We start from the raw sequence: 18,584 nt of genomic DNA on the forward strand, positions 1-18,584 counted from the left end.
GAAGGATTATGCCTGTCTACTGCTTTCTGCAACTGGCCCTAAGTCTGCAAGGGCTCTGCCAATCCCCTGGCGCAGACTTTTAAACACACACACATGCACGCACGTACACTCCCAATGCCTGCGCACACGGCAGCACCTCACCACGAGCCAAGGTAATCGCGTTGCTGCTCACAGCTTCAGTAGGGAATCAATCTTTCTAAACAAATAAGTGCACACTTAGACTTGCATGCAGAACAACACATAGCTATCAGCTGTGCTAAACGAGCCTGTGTCTCTTTTATCAGTGCTCCTTTGCTCCGCGGCTCTCTCTGGTTTTCCATGCTGTCGTGGCCCTGGGGGACGAGCTGCTCACAGGATCACGGAATCTTCATTAGCACTAATTACATCAAACCAGACAAGAGATTAGAGGCCAAGGCAGCACCCGTCGAGGAAAAAATATACACTCAAACACACACACACCCTGCTGGCTGCTCACGGGGGGAAGGCACAGGAGGGCAGGGGTTGTTGCATTAAAGGTGAAAAGTGGAAAGGGTGGGAGGAGAGACATAAGGGGTGTAGTTAGAGAGATGGAGAATTACTCATCACGAGCAGGAAAGCGGCATACTGGCACGGGAAGCCGAGGAGAGTCAGAGAAATAAATTGCCCTCGTCTCTGCCCACGCCCCGTAGTGTGTCTTCATCAGAGTTCAGCGAAGCGCGCAGACAGGACAGAGGAGGCGGGGAAGGCTCGGAGGAGGAGGAAGAGGATATGAAAGAGGATGAAAGAGGAAGGAGAATGGAAAGCAGAGGACAACGCTGTATGATGGAGGTGCGGAATTTCAGGGTTTGAGTCAGCAGTTGGAAGCACTCAGGCTTAGCTGAGTCACAGCTCTTAGACGTCCCCATCACGACAGAATATGACGCTCACAAACGATTAACATAATTAGCAGGGTAATGCAAGCAGAATGGTTCTGTACGCAGGGATGATAATGTCGGGGATTGGTTAAACACTGTTGGATAGATTGTCATGAAATTGTGTGCAGACATTCATTGTCCCAAGAAGATGAATCTTATACCTTCATACACCTCATTGTCTAAACTGTTTTTTCAAACTGTAGAAAGAAGCGATATGGTGTTTGCATTTATATATAATTTATTTCAGTTTCTTCAATGTCAAGGCCAGTCAAGCAGTGTTGGACCCATGCTCGACATGGAGGGAAAACTGTAGCTGAAATAGCAAAGACTCCATGACCTGTGTCATAGCATCACGTCAGTAAAGGGACGTAAATGTGTGTGTTCACCAGATAGTAAATACCTGGGACTGCTCCAGAGTCTTTCGCAGACATGAGCCTTTGTCTCTGAGAAAAATGGCCTAATGTCTGTGTGTTTTTGTCCAGTTTGGGAGGACAAACATAATTTATGCTGGCATGCGGCATCGTTTCTGTTGGTCTCCACAGACCCCTTAATGACGGAGCATAGAGATTCCCAGATGGCTCTGGGAGGGAGATTGCAAAGACTGGTTTTAAAGACCAGGCATTCTGCTGGAAACTATGGAAAAAACCTATGAGTCTGTGGTGGAAAAGAAGCGCACACAAGCTCGAAGCGGTTCTTCTGAAGGGAAAAAAAACTGTATCAACATGGTTCTGGTTGTTTTTGCTCTCTTCACTTTTTCCCAGCAGTGTGGTTGTATTCTTCTCAGTGACGACACCTGTCATTTAATGCCTGTATGAAAAGGAAAGGCGTTATGTCACAGTAGTTGTGCAGTAGTTTTCAAATTTTTGCACGATGACCAATTCATCAAGCATATCAGCAGATCGACGCTGACTTGCGTTTTCAATGATTGTCGTCATTAGTTGGACATTTTTGACCACAAACATTGATGTTCCTCTCAAGATGAATCGCTGTAACTTCTTATGTTTCTGTTCTCTCCTTTCGTCCTGTCCCTGCGTAAGTGGTTGAACAGGTAGATCGTGCTCTCTCACTCAGCAGTAGGATCTTGTGGGTCAGAGTTGCAGTTGAACACTAACCCTGCACAGTCGGATCTCTAGACGCACTCTCATCTCCCACCGAGCACTTCAATTAAGGCCTCTTTCATCCAAGCCTCATTCCTCACTTCAGAGCAGCACCAGGGGGAAGGCCAGGCTCGGGCAGAGAGATTGAATCTCTGATGATCTTTCTTTCTGCCAGTTTCAGGCTTTCCACCTTTGCTCGCTGTTGTACTTTCCTCCAGATCTCGAAACCCCCTCTGTATTTATCCACCTCTCTATCTATCCTTCCGTAGTCAATCCATTGGCCGCAGCCTTTTTCTGCTATTCCTCTCCTTCTCACTGTGACCTTATCCCTCTCCCTGTCTTTTAATCACCCAGCACTTCTTTCGTATTTCTGCTTTCTGGTCCTGACCCACAATCTGCCATCATCCATCCATCTTTCCAGCCTCACCTCTATTCTCGTTTCACCTTTATCATCTGCCCACTCCGGATCCTTTCTCTCTCTCTGCCTCTATTTAATTCCTTCTCTCTCTCGCTCTCTCTCTCGCTCTCTCTAATTCGCTCCCTCCCTTTTGCTCTCGCTCTGTCTCCGGGTAGTGCTCAGCTGTAGAGCACAGCGGACTCTAATGGCAGATCGTTATCATGCTAATTAGAGCACTTTGTAGCTGCCGCCCGTCATTCTCTCCTCCTTGCAGCCCCTCCACGCTATTGTTAAAAAGGCCACCCCCTCCTCTCCCCTCTACGCCAACCCCCCCCCACCCCCGCAACCCGTCTCTCCATCATCAAGGGGACGTGCGCTGGTGTAATTGGACGCTGTTTATTCCGGAGATCAGGTTATTAAATCACACAGAGGTGACGCCTGCACAGGTCTCCCCTGAAACGCTTTCATCATTGTCCCATGCCATTATTGAACCCGTGTGGACGCGCACATACATGTGCACTCGCACACGTGCACTCGCACACATGTTCACAGAGGGTTGTATATATTACCAGATGATACAAGACGTGAAGGAACATGTTGTGTAAAGCGGCCATTCCCCATTTCCTGCTGTGAAACAAGCGTGTACCATCTCAGATTCCCTTGCCAATAAAGCGTTTAATTTATAACGCTAAGTGAGTTTCTTTCGACCCGCAGGCTTTGATGACAAGTGTGGGCGAAGTTGAATTAGGCCATGGACCTAATATTTGCCTATTGACATGCTGCTAACAGATGCAATTTTAGCACACGCTAAGGACTTTTTCAGGCACAGCGATGACATTTTTTCCCCTGATCCATTTTCCTGTGAAACTGTGTGCGTCCCTGTATTTATGGGTCAGAGACAGACTTAGACTCTGTTTTAAATGTCAGACTTTTTTTCCCTCCTGGATCATGATCAGGCCTATAATTACTCTTGGTGTTGTTCCTCTGCACAATCCATTATGCTTATCACGTAGGTGCATTCGGTGCCAGGTGCTCGGGAGGAATTGGGGTGTTGTGCACACTTCTCTGAGTTACTGAGGCTGAACAGGGAAGTGGTGGCCAGGAACTTGTCGATCAAAGTGAGACAAAGGCTTGTTTCGTGATTACAAGGAGAGGCTGAAACTCCTCTGAGCTTACATCACCTCCCCAGAGGTTGCCTAACACAAGCCTCCCATTCCAACAAAGCCATCACCCCCGTTTCCCTCGCTCGTCTTGCTCGCTTTCATCTGCTCAGAACTACCTGACATGTTACTCTTCACCCGTGCCTCTCTTCATTGTCAGCCCTTCATCCCATAGGAATGCCATGCATTTCAAGTGTTGTGACTTTCCTGGCATTATCCCTTGTTTTTTTGTCTGCCTCTCATCTCTACTAGCTGAGGTGCAAGGTCCAGAGGTTCTGAGTCAGGTCTGTTTATGTACATATGGTGCGTCCTCTGCACATCCGCCGGCCAGAATAATTCTGCCAAGTGTCCAACAGTCTCACCTATACATAAACACCAATTACATATACATAAGTACACTTAATATTCATATGTGCAGTTTAGTTTAGTGTCAATCTGACTTTTCCTAAATAGACTAAGGGTTACAATGATTTAAGTGAAGCATCATATCAGAACAAGCTTCTTTCCCAGTCTAGAACAAATCACATCTAACAACAATAGCCTCCTCAGGTTTTGATCCTGATCGGGGAATCGTATTAGATGAGTTTCAGTGGTCTGATCTCTTTGGCCAGACACCTGGTGTGCCTTTACATTTGATTGTGTTATAGACTGCTACGATGTATGGCCTTCTTCAGACCTCCTGTTCCTGAACCAGGACTGAAGAAAAACAAACCATCACAAACAAAACAACAGCAATGATCTGATCTTTTGATAACACTCAGTTATCTTACTACCTGCTTGTGTCTTTGCTTCTCAGATGGTATGTGCCGCTGTTCAGCCTGATCTTTCTGATGATCTGCTGCTACGCCAGGATCATCTGCGTGGCCAATGCGAGGGTGAGTGATCCTCCTGCGTCCAGTGGGTAGTGGCGGGAACCCAACACAGTGGCAATTAAGCTGAATCCAAATGCATCATGACCTTTTAGAAAACTGACATCAGTGAAAGCTGAAACAGCATAGCCTCATTCTTGATCATGGTGACGAGGCAAAAAACATACACATAGTGCAGATAAGCAAACAGGTTGTGAGCAGACAGGTTGTAAGCAGACAGGTTGTCTGAGTGACTTAAATTTCAGGTAAATTTGAATGCACACAATTAGGTCAAAACGGGTTTGTAAACAGAAATAAGTATTTACAGCAGCACGTTTGAGTAAAGATTTTAAAGTTTTCCTTTTTTTGCTTGCTCAAACATGTCTGGCTGACCTAGTGATCTGTCTAAAACCTGTCTAAAACCTGTCTGATCGTCTGACCTCTTTTTAGTGAACTTAACTGCATTTACAGCTCTTTGCAATTCATTTGTGCAGTACAATGACCAACAGGAATACAAGCCACGAAACAATGAAACTTAAGATCCAAGTCATAATAAGCTCAAACTATCTTTAAAGACACTGATTATTCAGATTATCTAATCTTTTGTCTGTAATAACATGTGTGTTTTTAAAGTCGTCTTTCATGCCACTGGGTGGAAGCAATTTAGGAATTTGTCTGTACATGTATCTATCAGCTTTCAAATCAATTATTTTCATATAATATAACATTTTCAATGTGTAAAGTAAAAGTGTGGCTTCTTTAAATTAAATTCAATACCTTTTAATTTTGGATTGATTTTATTTTCTCAACATTTTGAATTTCTCTATGGTTGTATTGGTGTGACGGATACTTTTCACTATTTTGACATTTCAATCACTTGAGTGTCTACCAGAGCAACTAATCTGCTGATCAATCAATTAACCACTTAGTTGATCTCACCGTGTTGGCTCGGAGTTCAGCAGAAGCCCAGAGGCAGTACTCCATGAAGTTCACATAGCTGCCATTCACCCGATCTTACACCGCCACAATGTGGCCGAAGAAGAAAGAAACAATTAATCAAATGCAGGAAGAGAGAATGAGGCTAAAGCCACACGCAGGATGAAGTGGTGAACACTGACATTCTCTGTTTGAGCGTCAGTGACCGTGAAACTGATTTTTGCAGATAGCTGGGCAGCAGACGGGCGAGTCAGAGACAGAAAGCAGGTAGCTGAAGGGAAGGGGGATAAAACAGAGAGGACACAGCTCTTTATCATGAATGTGATAAAAAAGAAAGGATGAATGAATGTCGCTGGTTTTGAACCTGCATCTCATAACTCATTCAGCTCACATATTCAGCCATCTCTCCCTCTTCCTCTTGTCTCTCTGTATCTCTGTTTTCCACCTTTCTCATTTTCACCCTTCTCTTTTTCCTTTTTCGAACTCCATTTATCTCTCTGTCTGTCTCTGACTCCATCCCCCTCTCATTTTTCCCTTTTCTCCCTTCAGCCTCCACGTCTGTCTCCCTCACTCCGCCTTCACTCTGCCGTTTTGCTTTCTCTATCATATTTATGAAGAGCTCAAGCCTTATCTCTTTTTCAGCTGCAGGCTGTCTCACTTGAAAGAATTTCAAAAGGCTTTGAAAGGAGGGTAGGTGGCGATGCAACGAGGAATGGGATAAAGAGGAGGAGGTTCATCGAAGAGAGGTGGGATGTTAGCCGGACGGAGAAGTTTGTCCGGTCTCCGGAGTCAGAGGGGATCGCAGGATCGTGGGTGAAAACGAGTCGGTAGCGTGGGAATTCGTTTAGAGAGTGAATGTCTTATAAACCAGTAAAACACTCTGAGTTACCGTGTGAGCTCATACCAACTTGAGAGGTTTGAAAGTTAATGAGTCATGATCACGGCAGACAGAGATGTCTCAGAGTGTGGTGTTGTGTTTGTTTTACGGAAGCGTTTTTTTTACATGCCGACTCCTTCCCTCCCTCCCGCGCCTCGGTGCTTAACCGACTGAATTGCTTGGTTCTCTGTGTCGCGGCTTGAGCTAGATTGCAACAAAAGCCGGGCACGCACTCCCGAGACCTGGCCGAAGCCCTAATGATATTGCCACTTATTATCAGTGTTTGTTGATTTTGATGGATCGTGGTGCTCAGCTGTAAAGTGAAGGGCCGCTCTGGAACAAGTTTGGTCTAATGGCCAAATGGCTGTGGCCGTTTTCCTTCCTTCCTTCCTTGCGCCGCACAAACACACCACGTAGTCACACATAGATTTATAATGACAATCACATCAGCACACAGAAACCATGGCAACGTTGAGTTAATAAATAGCAGAACAGCAGAGCTGTTAGAGCGTATCGTTCACACTGCCGTATTGTGTGTGCGTGCGTGTGAAGCTCAGGCCCTCCAGAGATTTTGTCTGTGATGTCTTGGGTTACGTAAACCTTCTGGCTTCATAAAGCCCCCCCCCACCTCTGTCCCACCATTACAAATCCCAGTCCTGTGCATGGGCGTATGCGTGCATGTGTGTGTGAGCGTGCGTTCCTGTTCGTGTCTGTTGACATTTTCCGTGCGTTCCCCTGAGAGGGGAGTCAGAGGAAGAGCGGAAAGTATTCCCATGTCGTCTCCAGAGATTTCAGATCTGCCATGTTTGTTCCACTTTTTTCTTTTTCGTTCACGCTTTCACACAATTTTCTCCCCCTTTCTCTGCTCACCCGTCGCCTCTCCTTCTCTCTCCTGTCATATTGTGAGCACTTAAAGCTGATCAGTTCTCTCTTTTGTGAAACGTTGGGAGCTCCCTACTGCCTCTAAACTCTGCACCCTGCTGTGATTTAGACAATTGTGCAGGGATGAGGGAGAATTGGAAAGATTGAGTGTTGGGATCGTACACAATGTGAAACTTATTTCAGCTTGTCGCTTTATGCACTGACCTCTAAATCTAAGGCCAGTCCTTGGGAATACCAAATAACGTATGTTTCCTCATTTTCTATTTCTTTTTATTTGTTTATTTCGGCCAAAATAACTGACCTGACCTTTCTTTCCACTTTTTGTCTTTTCTGAGCAGTTGCAGTCATGGTTGGGAACCTTCAACCCAGAGAGGGAGAGACGAAAGGTAATGGTCTGTCTGATCATCACATTTCTCCACACACACACACACTCATATATACACACATGGAGCGTGAGGATTAAACTGTGTGCAGGATTAGCTCTTGCGGTCACGCTGGGTAGGTGTCAAACCCAGCAGGGAGAAATTTGCCCTCTTGACTCTCTTCATGTGTGTGCTTGAGCGTGTATATAAATGTGGGTATGCACTTACGCACGTGTTCCTGGCGTTACTTAATTAACAGGGAACAGAGGAGGAAAAATAAGAGCGACATGAAGACAAGAAGACCCTTCATTATGTCGGCCCTGCTTGTTTACACCGAACCAAACAGGCCGTCATAATGCCACCACAGGGTGTGATGTTTAGATAAAATGCCAGTGTTAAGGAATCAGAGGCGTGACGTGTAACACAACAACCATGAAGGCTCTCACTCTTAGAACAGACATCAATCCAGCACCATCGCCAGACAGTTTCCGTGTGAACATCTGAGTTTAACACTATGAATGGTTTCCAGGAGAGACTGTCTTTAAATGTGAGCAGTTCTAAATGTATTCAAATAATATTATGCCCCTCCGCAGCTCACATTGTCGGAAAAAACACATACAAACTGGTTATTTGAGAATAATTCTTGTGGTGCTTCTTGAAAGTCTGAAGTAATAACTGAGGGTTATCTTGACATGGGCTTGGAGACAACATACCTAGCAGAAATCTGCATTACTTCTAGGGTTTTACAAAAGGGAGTAATAGGTTCTATCATGGGAATTGAAAAATCATGTATTTTTAGCACTTGACCCTACTTTGGAATAAAAGTCAGGATATCTCAATGTCTGCTGCTTTGATTTAAAATGTGTCTCTTGTGAGTCCCTTAACTTTAAATGTAATGCTAAGTTGTTGCAGTTCCTCTTTGAAGGATTTGTTGAAGTCAAAAGTATTTCTTCTCTCTGACTGAAAGCTTCTTGTTATGTTATTTCGACTCAGCTCCTGGCTGCAGACATTGAAGTGTCCTCCAGCAAGACACTAAACCTTCAGTTGCTCAAGCAATCGCGCTGGAGATGCCAAATCATTCAAATGAATCATAGCCTTCCCCACAGAGGTGGTCAGTGTTGCAGCACGACTCCTGAAAAGTTTAATATGTGATGGCAGCAATCCCTCGCTGATCTGCCTTTAGTAACCTGCTCACTGTGTCCTCTGCTCTGCTGCTGCTCCTCCGCCCTGCAGGGTGGGGCGTGGAGGGCAGGTTAGGGTTAAGGTTATGTAGATGCTGCCCCTAAGTGGCAGATGTAATCACTGCACACTGAACTGGTGTAACCCTCAACCATGATGGTAATGGCTGGAACACACACGCCCACCGTACATATAGCTAATTGCTATGTCTGCAGTGGTTTCAATCGCACCGCTTTTTCCTGTATTTTTCTTTCACAAATGCTCTCGTCTTTTCAATCTGTTTCTCTTTTAGCCTTTCACTGCACAGACTCTTTCCCCCTCTTTCTTTACTCCCTCACTCCCTTCCTCGGTCTCTCTCTCTCTAACTCTTGTAGTCATACCCAGCATGAATAAAGCAGCAAGCCAGGTTCATGGACATGAATATTTAGGAGAGTTTATGCACGCGCTGCGATGCTTTAAAACAACAACAGCCTCCCTGATTGTGCTTGCCAAGCAAGCGACCGCTGGTTCGTGTGTGTGTGTGTGTGAGAGAGAGAAAGCGAGATAAAATGATTCCTGCTTGGTGTCTAAAGACCACTGGCTCTGGTGATTTCCATTTTCCTCCTTAAATCTCTGTCCGTCTGCGCCTCACATGTTCTCCTTTACTGCGTCTCACACACACCCATGCGTACCTCCAAGCTGTCACTTGTAGCACGCTACTTTCACCATTCTTGATCTTTTATATTCTCCCCCCTCTCTCCCTGACTCTGTCGCCCGATATGTATCTGTGTGTATCTGGCTGCAGCCGTGAAGTACATAACTTGTTTCGACAGTTATCGCGGCCGTCAGTCACATGGTTGTGACACATCTGTGTGTTTCTTGGGCGATTTGTTTGTCGTCACGCTTGAGCACATGCATCCAGTCAGCATCACGAGTTCTTCACAGCAGCACAGGTCAGCAAGAGGATGTACAGAAGAGGGTATTCAAGTAAGACAGACACACACTCTTTCCACAGTTGTGAGGACACTCATTGACATAATGCCTCACATTCAACCCAACCTTAGCAATAACAAATAAATGCTTAGACCTAATCAGAACTCCTGAACCTCATGTGATGACCATCAAACAACCTTTTAAAGTTGGGGGGAACGCCCACACAATGCTGGTGTCAATCAAAATTTTGCCGACACAACTGTAGAGTGACATGTACACACACACACCCACCTTTAAACACATTTGCACAACTGCACACACAGCCGCTCAGTCCTGTCGGGTAGCAACAAAGCTGGCTGAGCAAACAGCGAGCCGCTTGTTCGTTATCTTCCCAGGGTGTTTGTTTACGGAGCCACACAAGCCTTGAGTCACAATGCGATGTGTCTGCTACGCTGTGTCTGTAAAGATGTGTGTGTGTGTCCGTGTAATTGCACACACAACCTTGTGTCTTGTTGTGCATTACCTCTGCACTTGTGAGTCCTCATTTATCCACCGTATTCTAATTTTACATGTCACCAACATCCTGAAGAACGGAGGATGAATAAGCTGCAAGGACAGTTGGGTTTGTCGAGAGCTCTTATGGAACACGCATGGCTTCGTCAAAACACATCCAGCTTCTTTTGTTGAGAAAGGCTCTGCAGCTGCTGGATAATCAGCGATACTTCTGGCTGCTTTCTTTTTACGTTTAAGAAAAACTAAAAGTATTCCATTTTTACCTCCGCCATCGTCCATTTGCCAGTTGGTTTGGTTTGTAAGCAAGTTTACACAAAAACTACTGGACAGATTATCATGAAACTTGGTGGAAGGGAAAAAGCCAGAAAATGTTGCTGCGGATCCAGATCAGAGGGCGGAATTTTCTTCCCCGGGAATAATTCATGGAGAAGAAAGAGGTATACGCTCTACTGAGTGCCATTCTAGTTTAAAATAGTTTTATTAGCACTTTAAGGATTATATATGGATTTTGGCTAAAAAACTGAGATGGAAAGTTGTCTCAACATATTCAACTCTATAGTTTACTAATAAACTATTGACATTTCTCCTTAAAATAATCAACAAATCACATCATGAGAAAAACTCTGTGATGGATGCAGCAGATAAAGATGATCATGGTGATGAAAATTATCTGGCGCCATGTCTCACAGACAAATATTTATCCATGAAACTTAGAAAAGAAAAAAAAAAAGCAAATTTTATTTTAAGTCCTTGAATTTCACTTCAGAAAACTTTTTTTAAAAGCCCTTTAATTTGGTGCTCAAGTGCGTTTGGGAAACCTGATGCTGTTATTTTTAAAGAAGATTTATCTGCTGAGATGAGTGTGAGTTCAGGGCTGGTTGGATGGGATGGGTTGTTCTCTTAAACTGTCTGTAATCCAGCACGCATCATGAATGTAGGGACCAGTGAGCCCGCAGCAAATAATTACGGTTTCATTCCCTTCTGCTTCCCGAGCAGTGCAGGGGCCTCTGACACGGGAGGACTGTAATTAAAAACACGAGGCTCTTCCTCCTCCTCCTCCTCCTCCTCCTCCGCTATTCCACATCCTGCCTCTTGCGAAGTGAAATTCCTTAAATGCCTGCCTCTACACCTCACCTAAATTTTGCCTGAGATTACACGGCTCTGTGCGTTCTCTGCAACCCAATTTCTGGAACCTTTCATTCCCCTGCAAAAGCCCCCCCCCCCCCACAAATCTCCCATCTTTCCCCAGCATCCTTCAAGGTCCCTGCTTACTTGTTTTCTCTCTTGACCGTGAGGCAGTCCTCTCTCCACACACACACACACACACACACACACACTTGAGATAGATACAATAGGTATTTCTCGACATGTTTGGTGACGTCAGAACTTCCCGTAATTATAGAAATTAATTGGTCCAATCGTAATGTCTGACTTATGCTAAGTTGTCAAATAGGAAGAGGCTCTTATCAGTTGATCACACACAGCCTGCATTCGTTACACAGTGGAAACTTGGCTCGTATATTCAGTACCCTCACACACACACACACGCACGTCAGCAGAAACACACGCACACACACGCACGTCAGCAGACGCACACACACACGCACACACACACACATGCACACACACACACACACACACACACAGAGAGATACAATACCACCGGGGGTCTCTCGTGATTTTCATTTGAATTGTTTAAAATGCCTGCGTTAGAGCTTGCACGCCTCAGGGTCTTTCTGGTGAGTAATTAATTTCTAGCATGTGGGGGTTGAGACCAGAGCTCGTGGGCCTGCCTCCTGGCTCCGGCTGTGTGTGCGTGTGTGTGTGTGAGGGAGAGAAGGAAAGGGAGGCTTTGCGCTGGCTCGGCTACTGCGTCCTAGCCTAGGGGAGGAGAGGGGTTGGGGGGGGGAGAAAAAACAGCACAGCGCAGAAAATCGATCCAGGGGCCGCTCTTCTCAGCCTCTTCCGGACGCAAGAGTCCTCCTCTCCGGGGAATTAGATAACGGCTTGTAAAAGCTCTCCACCGCCAGCCCCTCTCTCTCTCTCTCTCTCTCTCTCTCTCTCTCTCTCTCTCTCTCTCTCTCTCTCTCTCTCTCTCCCCCTCGCCGACTTTTAGCTGCTGCCACATCTCTCTGTCTCCCTCCCTGCCCACCGCCCGCTCTCTACCTCACTGCTTGTCCACGAGATATTGAATTCGTTCCGTTCACATTACGGCAAAGTATTGGCTTCCAGTTTAATTGGAATCCCTGTTTCTTCTCATAACTGTGTGGATATTGCGTATTATCTGCAGGTTAATATTTTATTAGATTTTAATTGGCCTTTGTTGTTTTCCTCAGTGCACTGATCCTCCAGTTAAGACACTGACTCTGTGTGTGTGTGTTTGTGTGTGTGTGTACGATTGAGACACAGCAAAACATCAGTATTAATGTAAATATTCACTTTCTCCACATGGGTCCCTCTTCTCTCCCCTCCAGGTTTCGTTGGCCGAGGAGATCAAGCCATTGAAGTGGTATCCCTCCGTTTACCTGCTGGTGTCAATCTTTCCCCTCATCAACAGGTAACACACACACACACACACACGCACACACGCACACACGCACACACGCACACACTCTCACGCCTGCACGGGACATCAACTCTGCGCTCGCATTTTATTTGCATGTTGGCTTCGCTCCGCTGTCTTATCTCCTCTCCGCTGTCACCCACTCCCTCCCCCTTTCCTCCCTGCTCTGCTTTTCCCATCCTCCTCTCTCTCTCTCTCTCTCTCTCTCTCTCTTATCTGAACCCTCACAAAGCTTCACGCTCTCTCTCTCTCTTCGGCAGCATAAACACTAAAGGGGATTTTGTGTGCCGGTGCCTGAGTATTGGAAGTACGGAGCATTTTATTGCCTTTTTTTTTTTTTTAACCCAGGGCCTCATCGACTGGGGGTTGGTGTGAGGAGGCGAGTGGTCCAGTAAACGATAACCCCCGATGCTGTTATTACTCCCTCACTCCCTTCCCTTCCTCCCTCTCTCCGTCTCCCTCCTGCTTTAATTTGCCCCTGCTCCCTCCCTCCCCCCTCCTTTCCCTCCCCCCTCCTTTCCCTCCCCCTCCCCACTTTGAAACCGGTGTGATTGACAGGTCAGGGTTACTAAGTGATTAGCTGCGGCGGCTCTGCTTGTCGCCACGGCGATGTAGGCGGAGACACAGGTCAATTACAGGGTCAACGTCTTTCAAAGGCGCCGCTCAAACACTGCACCCCCTCCCTCTTCACCTTCTCCTCACGCTCTCTCACCCCCTCTCCTCCTCCCCCTTCACCTCTCCATCCATTCCAGCCTCCCCCCCCCCTCTCTCCATCCCGTTCCCCCAGCTGTCGGCTGATGAAGATGACAAACTGCATCCTGCGCTAACCCCAAAACGCCCTATCTTCCTTCCCCTCCCTGTCCTCAATCCCCCCCCCTGTCTTTCCTTCCTTCCCTTCATTAATGTCACTTTCTCTTCCTCTATCCCTCATGTTACGCTCACATATGTTTCTTACAATCCTTTTATTTCCACTCCTCCTAGCGTGGGCTTGTCGTCTTTCTCCTTCTGTGTTTTTCATGTCAGCTCCCCACCTCTTCCTCCACCACTTCTCCTATCCTCTGCCACACAAAGCCCTCGCTCTCTCTCTCTCCCTCTCTTGAGCAAACAAGCTCTCGCTCGCTCAGCTCCGCTCCGCTTTGCCTTTCTCCAGAGAGCGAACGAGGAGAAAACGGGAATGAATTGCTCTCGTCGTCGTCCTCCACCACCACCGCCTCCACCTCTTCCCTCTCCCCCCTCCTCCCCGTCCTCTCCGGCTCAGCAGCGCTGGCTGTATACATCTCCGGCTCCTATTAATTTGTTAGCCTCCCCTCCCTCTTACCCCTTCCCTGACTCACTCGCCTCCCTCCCTCCCACCGGCTCATATCCTCCCCCGCCTTCTCCTCCCTTCTTTCTCCATCTCTCCCTCCTTCCTTCCCTCCCCTCTGCTGAGTGCTGGAGTGTGTAAAGTGTTTGTCACGGTGCCGTGCCGATGTCGCTCTGCCCTGCCGTGTGGAAGCGGCGCACAGCAGACAGCCTTAGTGTGTGTTTCGCTCTGTGTGTGAGTGTGGGTGCGTGCGCGTGTGTGGAGGTGGGTGGTTGGCTTCGTGTCAAGGCGAATGTGCTGTCTCTGCTTGTTGCCGTGTGTGCGTGTGCCTGCCTGCGCACTTGTTTGTCCGCCTCAACTTGAGTGTGTGCTTTTGCGTGTCTGTCCGTGAGCATTCCCATGTGTTTGTATATGTGTGTGTGTGCTGCAGTTTGTGTGTACATGCCTACCGTGTGTGTGTGTGTCTGAGTGGGGGATTATTTCTATCTGAGCTCCAAAGCCTCCTAAACAGGGCTTAGAGAGACGGCCCAGGGCAGCAGCTAAAGCCGTTGGGTAGAGCTCTCTCTCTCTCTCTCTCTCTCTTTCTTTCTCTCTCTCTCTTTCTCTCTCTCTCTTTCTTTCTCTCTCTCTCTCTCTTTCTCTCTCTCTCTCCTTCCACAGCTTGCTCTGCATCCCTCTTCCCCCCTCTCTGCCATTTCTCCCTGCCCTGATCCATTGCGTTAATACACAGACACTCCCACACACAAACACCATCATGGGCCTTCATCTGCTACCTCGCACACACACACACACACACACACAAAAAAAACGCACGCACGCACACAGTCACGCCACACACGCCACACTCAATTTTAATCTGTTCCAAATGCACACTGGTAAATGTGTTAATTCGACACCAGCTGTTGCGAATTGAAATGGGAAAGCGCTCCTACTTTTCCTCGACGCGCTCTTACACACATGCACGGACGAGTCATTATACATAATTTTGCCACACGTCCCTCTCTTTCGCTCTTCCTCATTTACTTTCCGTCATTTGGCAGCACAAAAGTAGCACCAGACACTCGCACCTTAGCACTTAAACCTCCTCCATCTCCTCTCTCTACTACTCCTTCTTTCTCCGCCACTCTCCCCTGTGTGTGTGTGTGTGTGTGTGTGTGTGTGTGTGTGTGTGTGTGTGTGTGTGTGTGTGTGTGTGTGTGTGTGTGTGTGTAACCACTGCCCGGGCACGACTAGAGTTTTCACAGTCTGCTTCTCACATCGCCTCCCCTGTGTGCTTTATGGTGTGGGTGTGTGTTTGTTTACAAGGCTTGTCTAGATTCCTACTGAGCGTGCTTGTACGCCTGTTTGCATAAATAAACCCTGTTGTCGGAACCTCGCTGCTGATTTCTGTGGCTTGATGAGCAAGTGCTCCTCCTGGATAGCCTGCTCGTCTTTTACAAGGACTTTTTGCTCTCCATTAATACCCCCCCCCCTTCCCCTTTTTTTGACACTGAGCAGGGAGAAACCGTCATCCTCATTTAGTGTCCTTTTTTCTTTCCCTTTTCTCCTCGCAGGCTTTGTCTTAAAGCTCTAAGGGAAGACTCTGGGCTGGAGGAGAGAGCCTGAGAGCAATCAGTGTAATATGCCTTGCAGAGAAGTGCTTCAGCGTGGATAGATTGGCCCTGGCGGCGGGACTTGAACCAGTAATGTCTCTGTAACCTTGAGTTCACCCTGTCACTCCAGGAGGCTGCTTGCATCCTCCTAGTTATTCTTAGTTTCCCTCGATACTGCGTGTGGGTTTTTGCGGTGTGTATGGGCCTATACGTGCTTGCAGGGGATTTTTCTATGGGCTCCCTACAGCGTCTAAGCCCCCGCCTTTCTCTGGAGGAGATCTGATTTCCCTGCTCCAGGCAAGCAGGGAGAACAAGACAGTGCGTGCGTGCGCCTGTGTGTGCTTCAGTGCGTGCCTGCGCTTTTGTGTGTGTGTGCGCGCAACCGGGGCCGGGCAGACCTTCCCCATCTCCGTTCCGCACTTTGAAAAACGAGTGAGGAAATCTCAGAGCAGCAGTTATTATTCATCCCTCAAAGAGAACGGGGGAGGAGGCGGAGGGAGGGTGGGAGGGAGGGAGGGAGGGATGGATGGAGGGAGGAAGAAAGAGAGAGCCAAACGGGAGGGAGTAAGGAGGGGTGGGGGATACATTAACTCTTATCTCACTGTATTCGGCTTTCTGCATCCCAGGATGCGCTCTTTCTCTCCCTCTCTCGCTCAGCTCTGCTCTCTCCTTTCTTTCTACACTCCCTTCCTTCCGCTCCTCGCCTCTGCGCCTCTCGGAATATCTTGCATTCAGCGTGCGAGGATGTGTGTGTTTGCGCCTCCGTGTGTGTAGGCTGGTGTGTGGTTTGTACTGTATACCCTAATATCTTTTGTGGTGTATTTTGTTTACTTGAACAAGTGAGCTCCTCAGATGCTGAAAGGCAGTATGCAAGGTTCCAACTCTCATCTTTGTTTGTCTGAGAGCTTTTTTTTTATTTATCTATCGCTTCACATTCAATTTACTGTATGAGAGTGGCAGCATTGGCCTGTTTACTAAAATAAGTTTTGAAGTTGATATAGCTGGCAGGTATTTGATGTCTCTTTTGTCTTTAGATTCGGAGGCAAAAGTGGGGGTCGCAAAGAAAGTCACTTTGAATATAATCTTATAAACTACATTAGAGCCCGACCAATATTTTTATTTTCTTAATAAAGTTTATTGTTGAACTATAAAATATCAAGCCATAATTAAATTTCTTAGTCAAAGTGTTCTGTAACAAATCTTTTAAAATCGTATTAAATGTTTTCATATATACTGGCCGATATATCGGTATTATCAATTCTCTATGTCCTTATTTCGGTATCGGCATCAGCACCAAAAAATCCATATCCGTTGGGCTCTGGTGCCTATAACCACCCTGATTGCCTGTGTGATAATTAGTCGCATACATTTGCTGAGTTATGAGAAAGTGGTCTCAGCCTATTGGACCCTGTGTGTGTATGTGTGGCTGAGATGATATTTAGAGGATATACAGCCATGTTTACTGCGTGTGCCCACGTGTGTGTGCTTGTGCCTTTGTATCTCAGGCGGCGACTGGTGTGTAATTGAAGACGGTGAGCTGCGCTGCCATCCGTCTCCCATTGAGCAGCAGAGATGCTCCGCTATTAATCCCTGTTTAGCGAGACAGCGAGTTGGCCTACAGGGCTGCAGGCGCACACAGGGCAGGCACCAACACCAACGCTGGACACGACACACACACACACACACACTCACTCTCACACTCACACACACACAGCTCGTCATTCATTATCGTAGTGGATGCACACACTCTATACGTAGTAATTTATACATAATTGCATCCTTCTTAGGTGAATATGCAGATATGACACATTCACATACAAACACATATATAGTTGCCCATACACAAACATTAACACACATATACAGTCCCTATAGACATACATATGAAGCATGCTCTAATTTACAGATATACAAACTACCACATACATGTAGTCATATACATACATTCGTGTACACGCACATGCTATACGCACGCAAATGGTAGAGGAGATACTAGATAACCTCCCTCGCACACACTTCGGCACGAGCACACATTCACAGGCGCATGCAAAGATAAACACATGCACATAAACACACACACACACACACACGCATGCGCACACACACACATGCATGCACACACACAGTTCCCCCTCTCTCTGCTCTTTCAGGCACGTCTTTAAATATTCATCACTCTGGCTGCTCTGAGAGTGCCGTAAACGCTGCCTCACACTCCAGGGAATCGCTAAAGCCTACTCTATCATCTGCTCTCCCTCCTTCCCTCCACTCTTTCTCTCGCTCTCTCTCTTGCTCTATGTCGCGCTCCCCCTCTCTTTCACACAAACGCACACACATTCTACCCACAGGGACGCACTCGGATAAACTGGCGTGCACGAACACTCGAGGGCACAGCCAGTGGCATCGCTGGACACACAGAGACACACTCCAGTTCATGAATCAGACACAGGGAAACACATGCCTGGCGATGAACATGTACCAGATTTTGTGTGTGTGTGTGTGTGTGTGTGTGTGTGTGTGTGTGTGTTTGTTTGTTGGTGTGTTAACTGGCTGCTTCCAGCACGGGGAGCTGAGCGGTGTTGTGTTCCAGGAAACAGGATGTCTCTTTGTTTGGGTTTTATTCTGTTGGTGAACGTTAGCCGCTTCAGTCCCCTGGGTTTGTGTGCGTGTTTGCACCTCTTTGTCTGTTGGTGTTTGGTTCGTCCACATGCACTTGCGTAGGTGTGCGACTGCATGTGGCCACGTGTGTGTGTGTGTGTGTGTGTGTGTGTGTGTGTGTGTGTGTGTGTGTGTGTGTGTTTTTTTTCCTGTTTATGTGATTCAGCCCCATTCCAGAAATATTCGGTTAAAAGTTTGCACTGAGGGTTGACAAGAAAAGTGTGTGTGCTCTGCACCAGTGGGTGGGGTTCTAATGGGACTCATACCCTTGGCTGTGAGTTTTATCCACATGTTGACACTGTGATCAAAGTGGGGTATGTTCCAGTTTTCAATTGTAGAGCACACGGACACTAATGCACAATGCAAACCATCTTTTATTGATTTGACATGATTTACTGTTGAAAATACACTCACA

At 46.9% G+C, this 18,584-nt stretch overlaps 1 protein-coding gene across 4 annotated transcripts in view; it reads left to right on the top strand.

Moving 5' to 3' along the window:
• The window catches only part of LOC109637898 (cyclic AMP receptor-like protein A), a 43,966-nt gene that overhangs the window by 9,655 nt on the left and 15,727 nt on the right, over positions 1–18,584 (top strand). For 2 of the 4 annotated variants that reach the window (XM_020100563.2, XM_069533244.1), the window contains 3 exons: positions 4,344–4,422; positions 7,429–7,476; positions 12,531–12,613. In XM_020100563.2, the coding sequence (XP_019956122.2) occupies positions 4,344–4,422; positions 7,429–7,476; positions 12,531–12,613 (210 nt within the window). Of the gene's footprint in view, positions 1–668; positions 808–4,343; positions 4,423–7,428; positions 7,477–12,530; positions 12,614–15,475; positions 15,605–18,584 lie in introns of those variants that run through there. The other 2 variants (XM_069533245.1, XM_020100564.2) reach the window with 2 other exon arrangements.

This window comes from Paralichthys olivaceus, chromosome 10, assembly GCF_024713975.1.
Source record: "Paralichthys olivaceus isolate ysfri-2021 chromosome 10, ASM2471397v2, whole genome shotgun sequence".
Lineage (NCBI taxonomy): Eukaryota > Metazoa > Chordata > Actinopteri > Pleuronectiformes > Paralichthyidae > Paralichthys > Paralichthys olivaceus.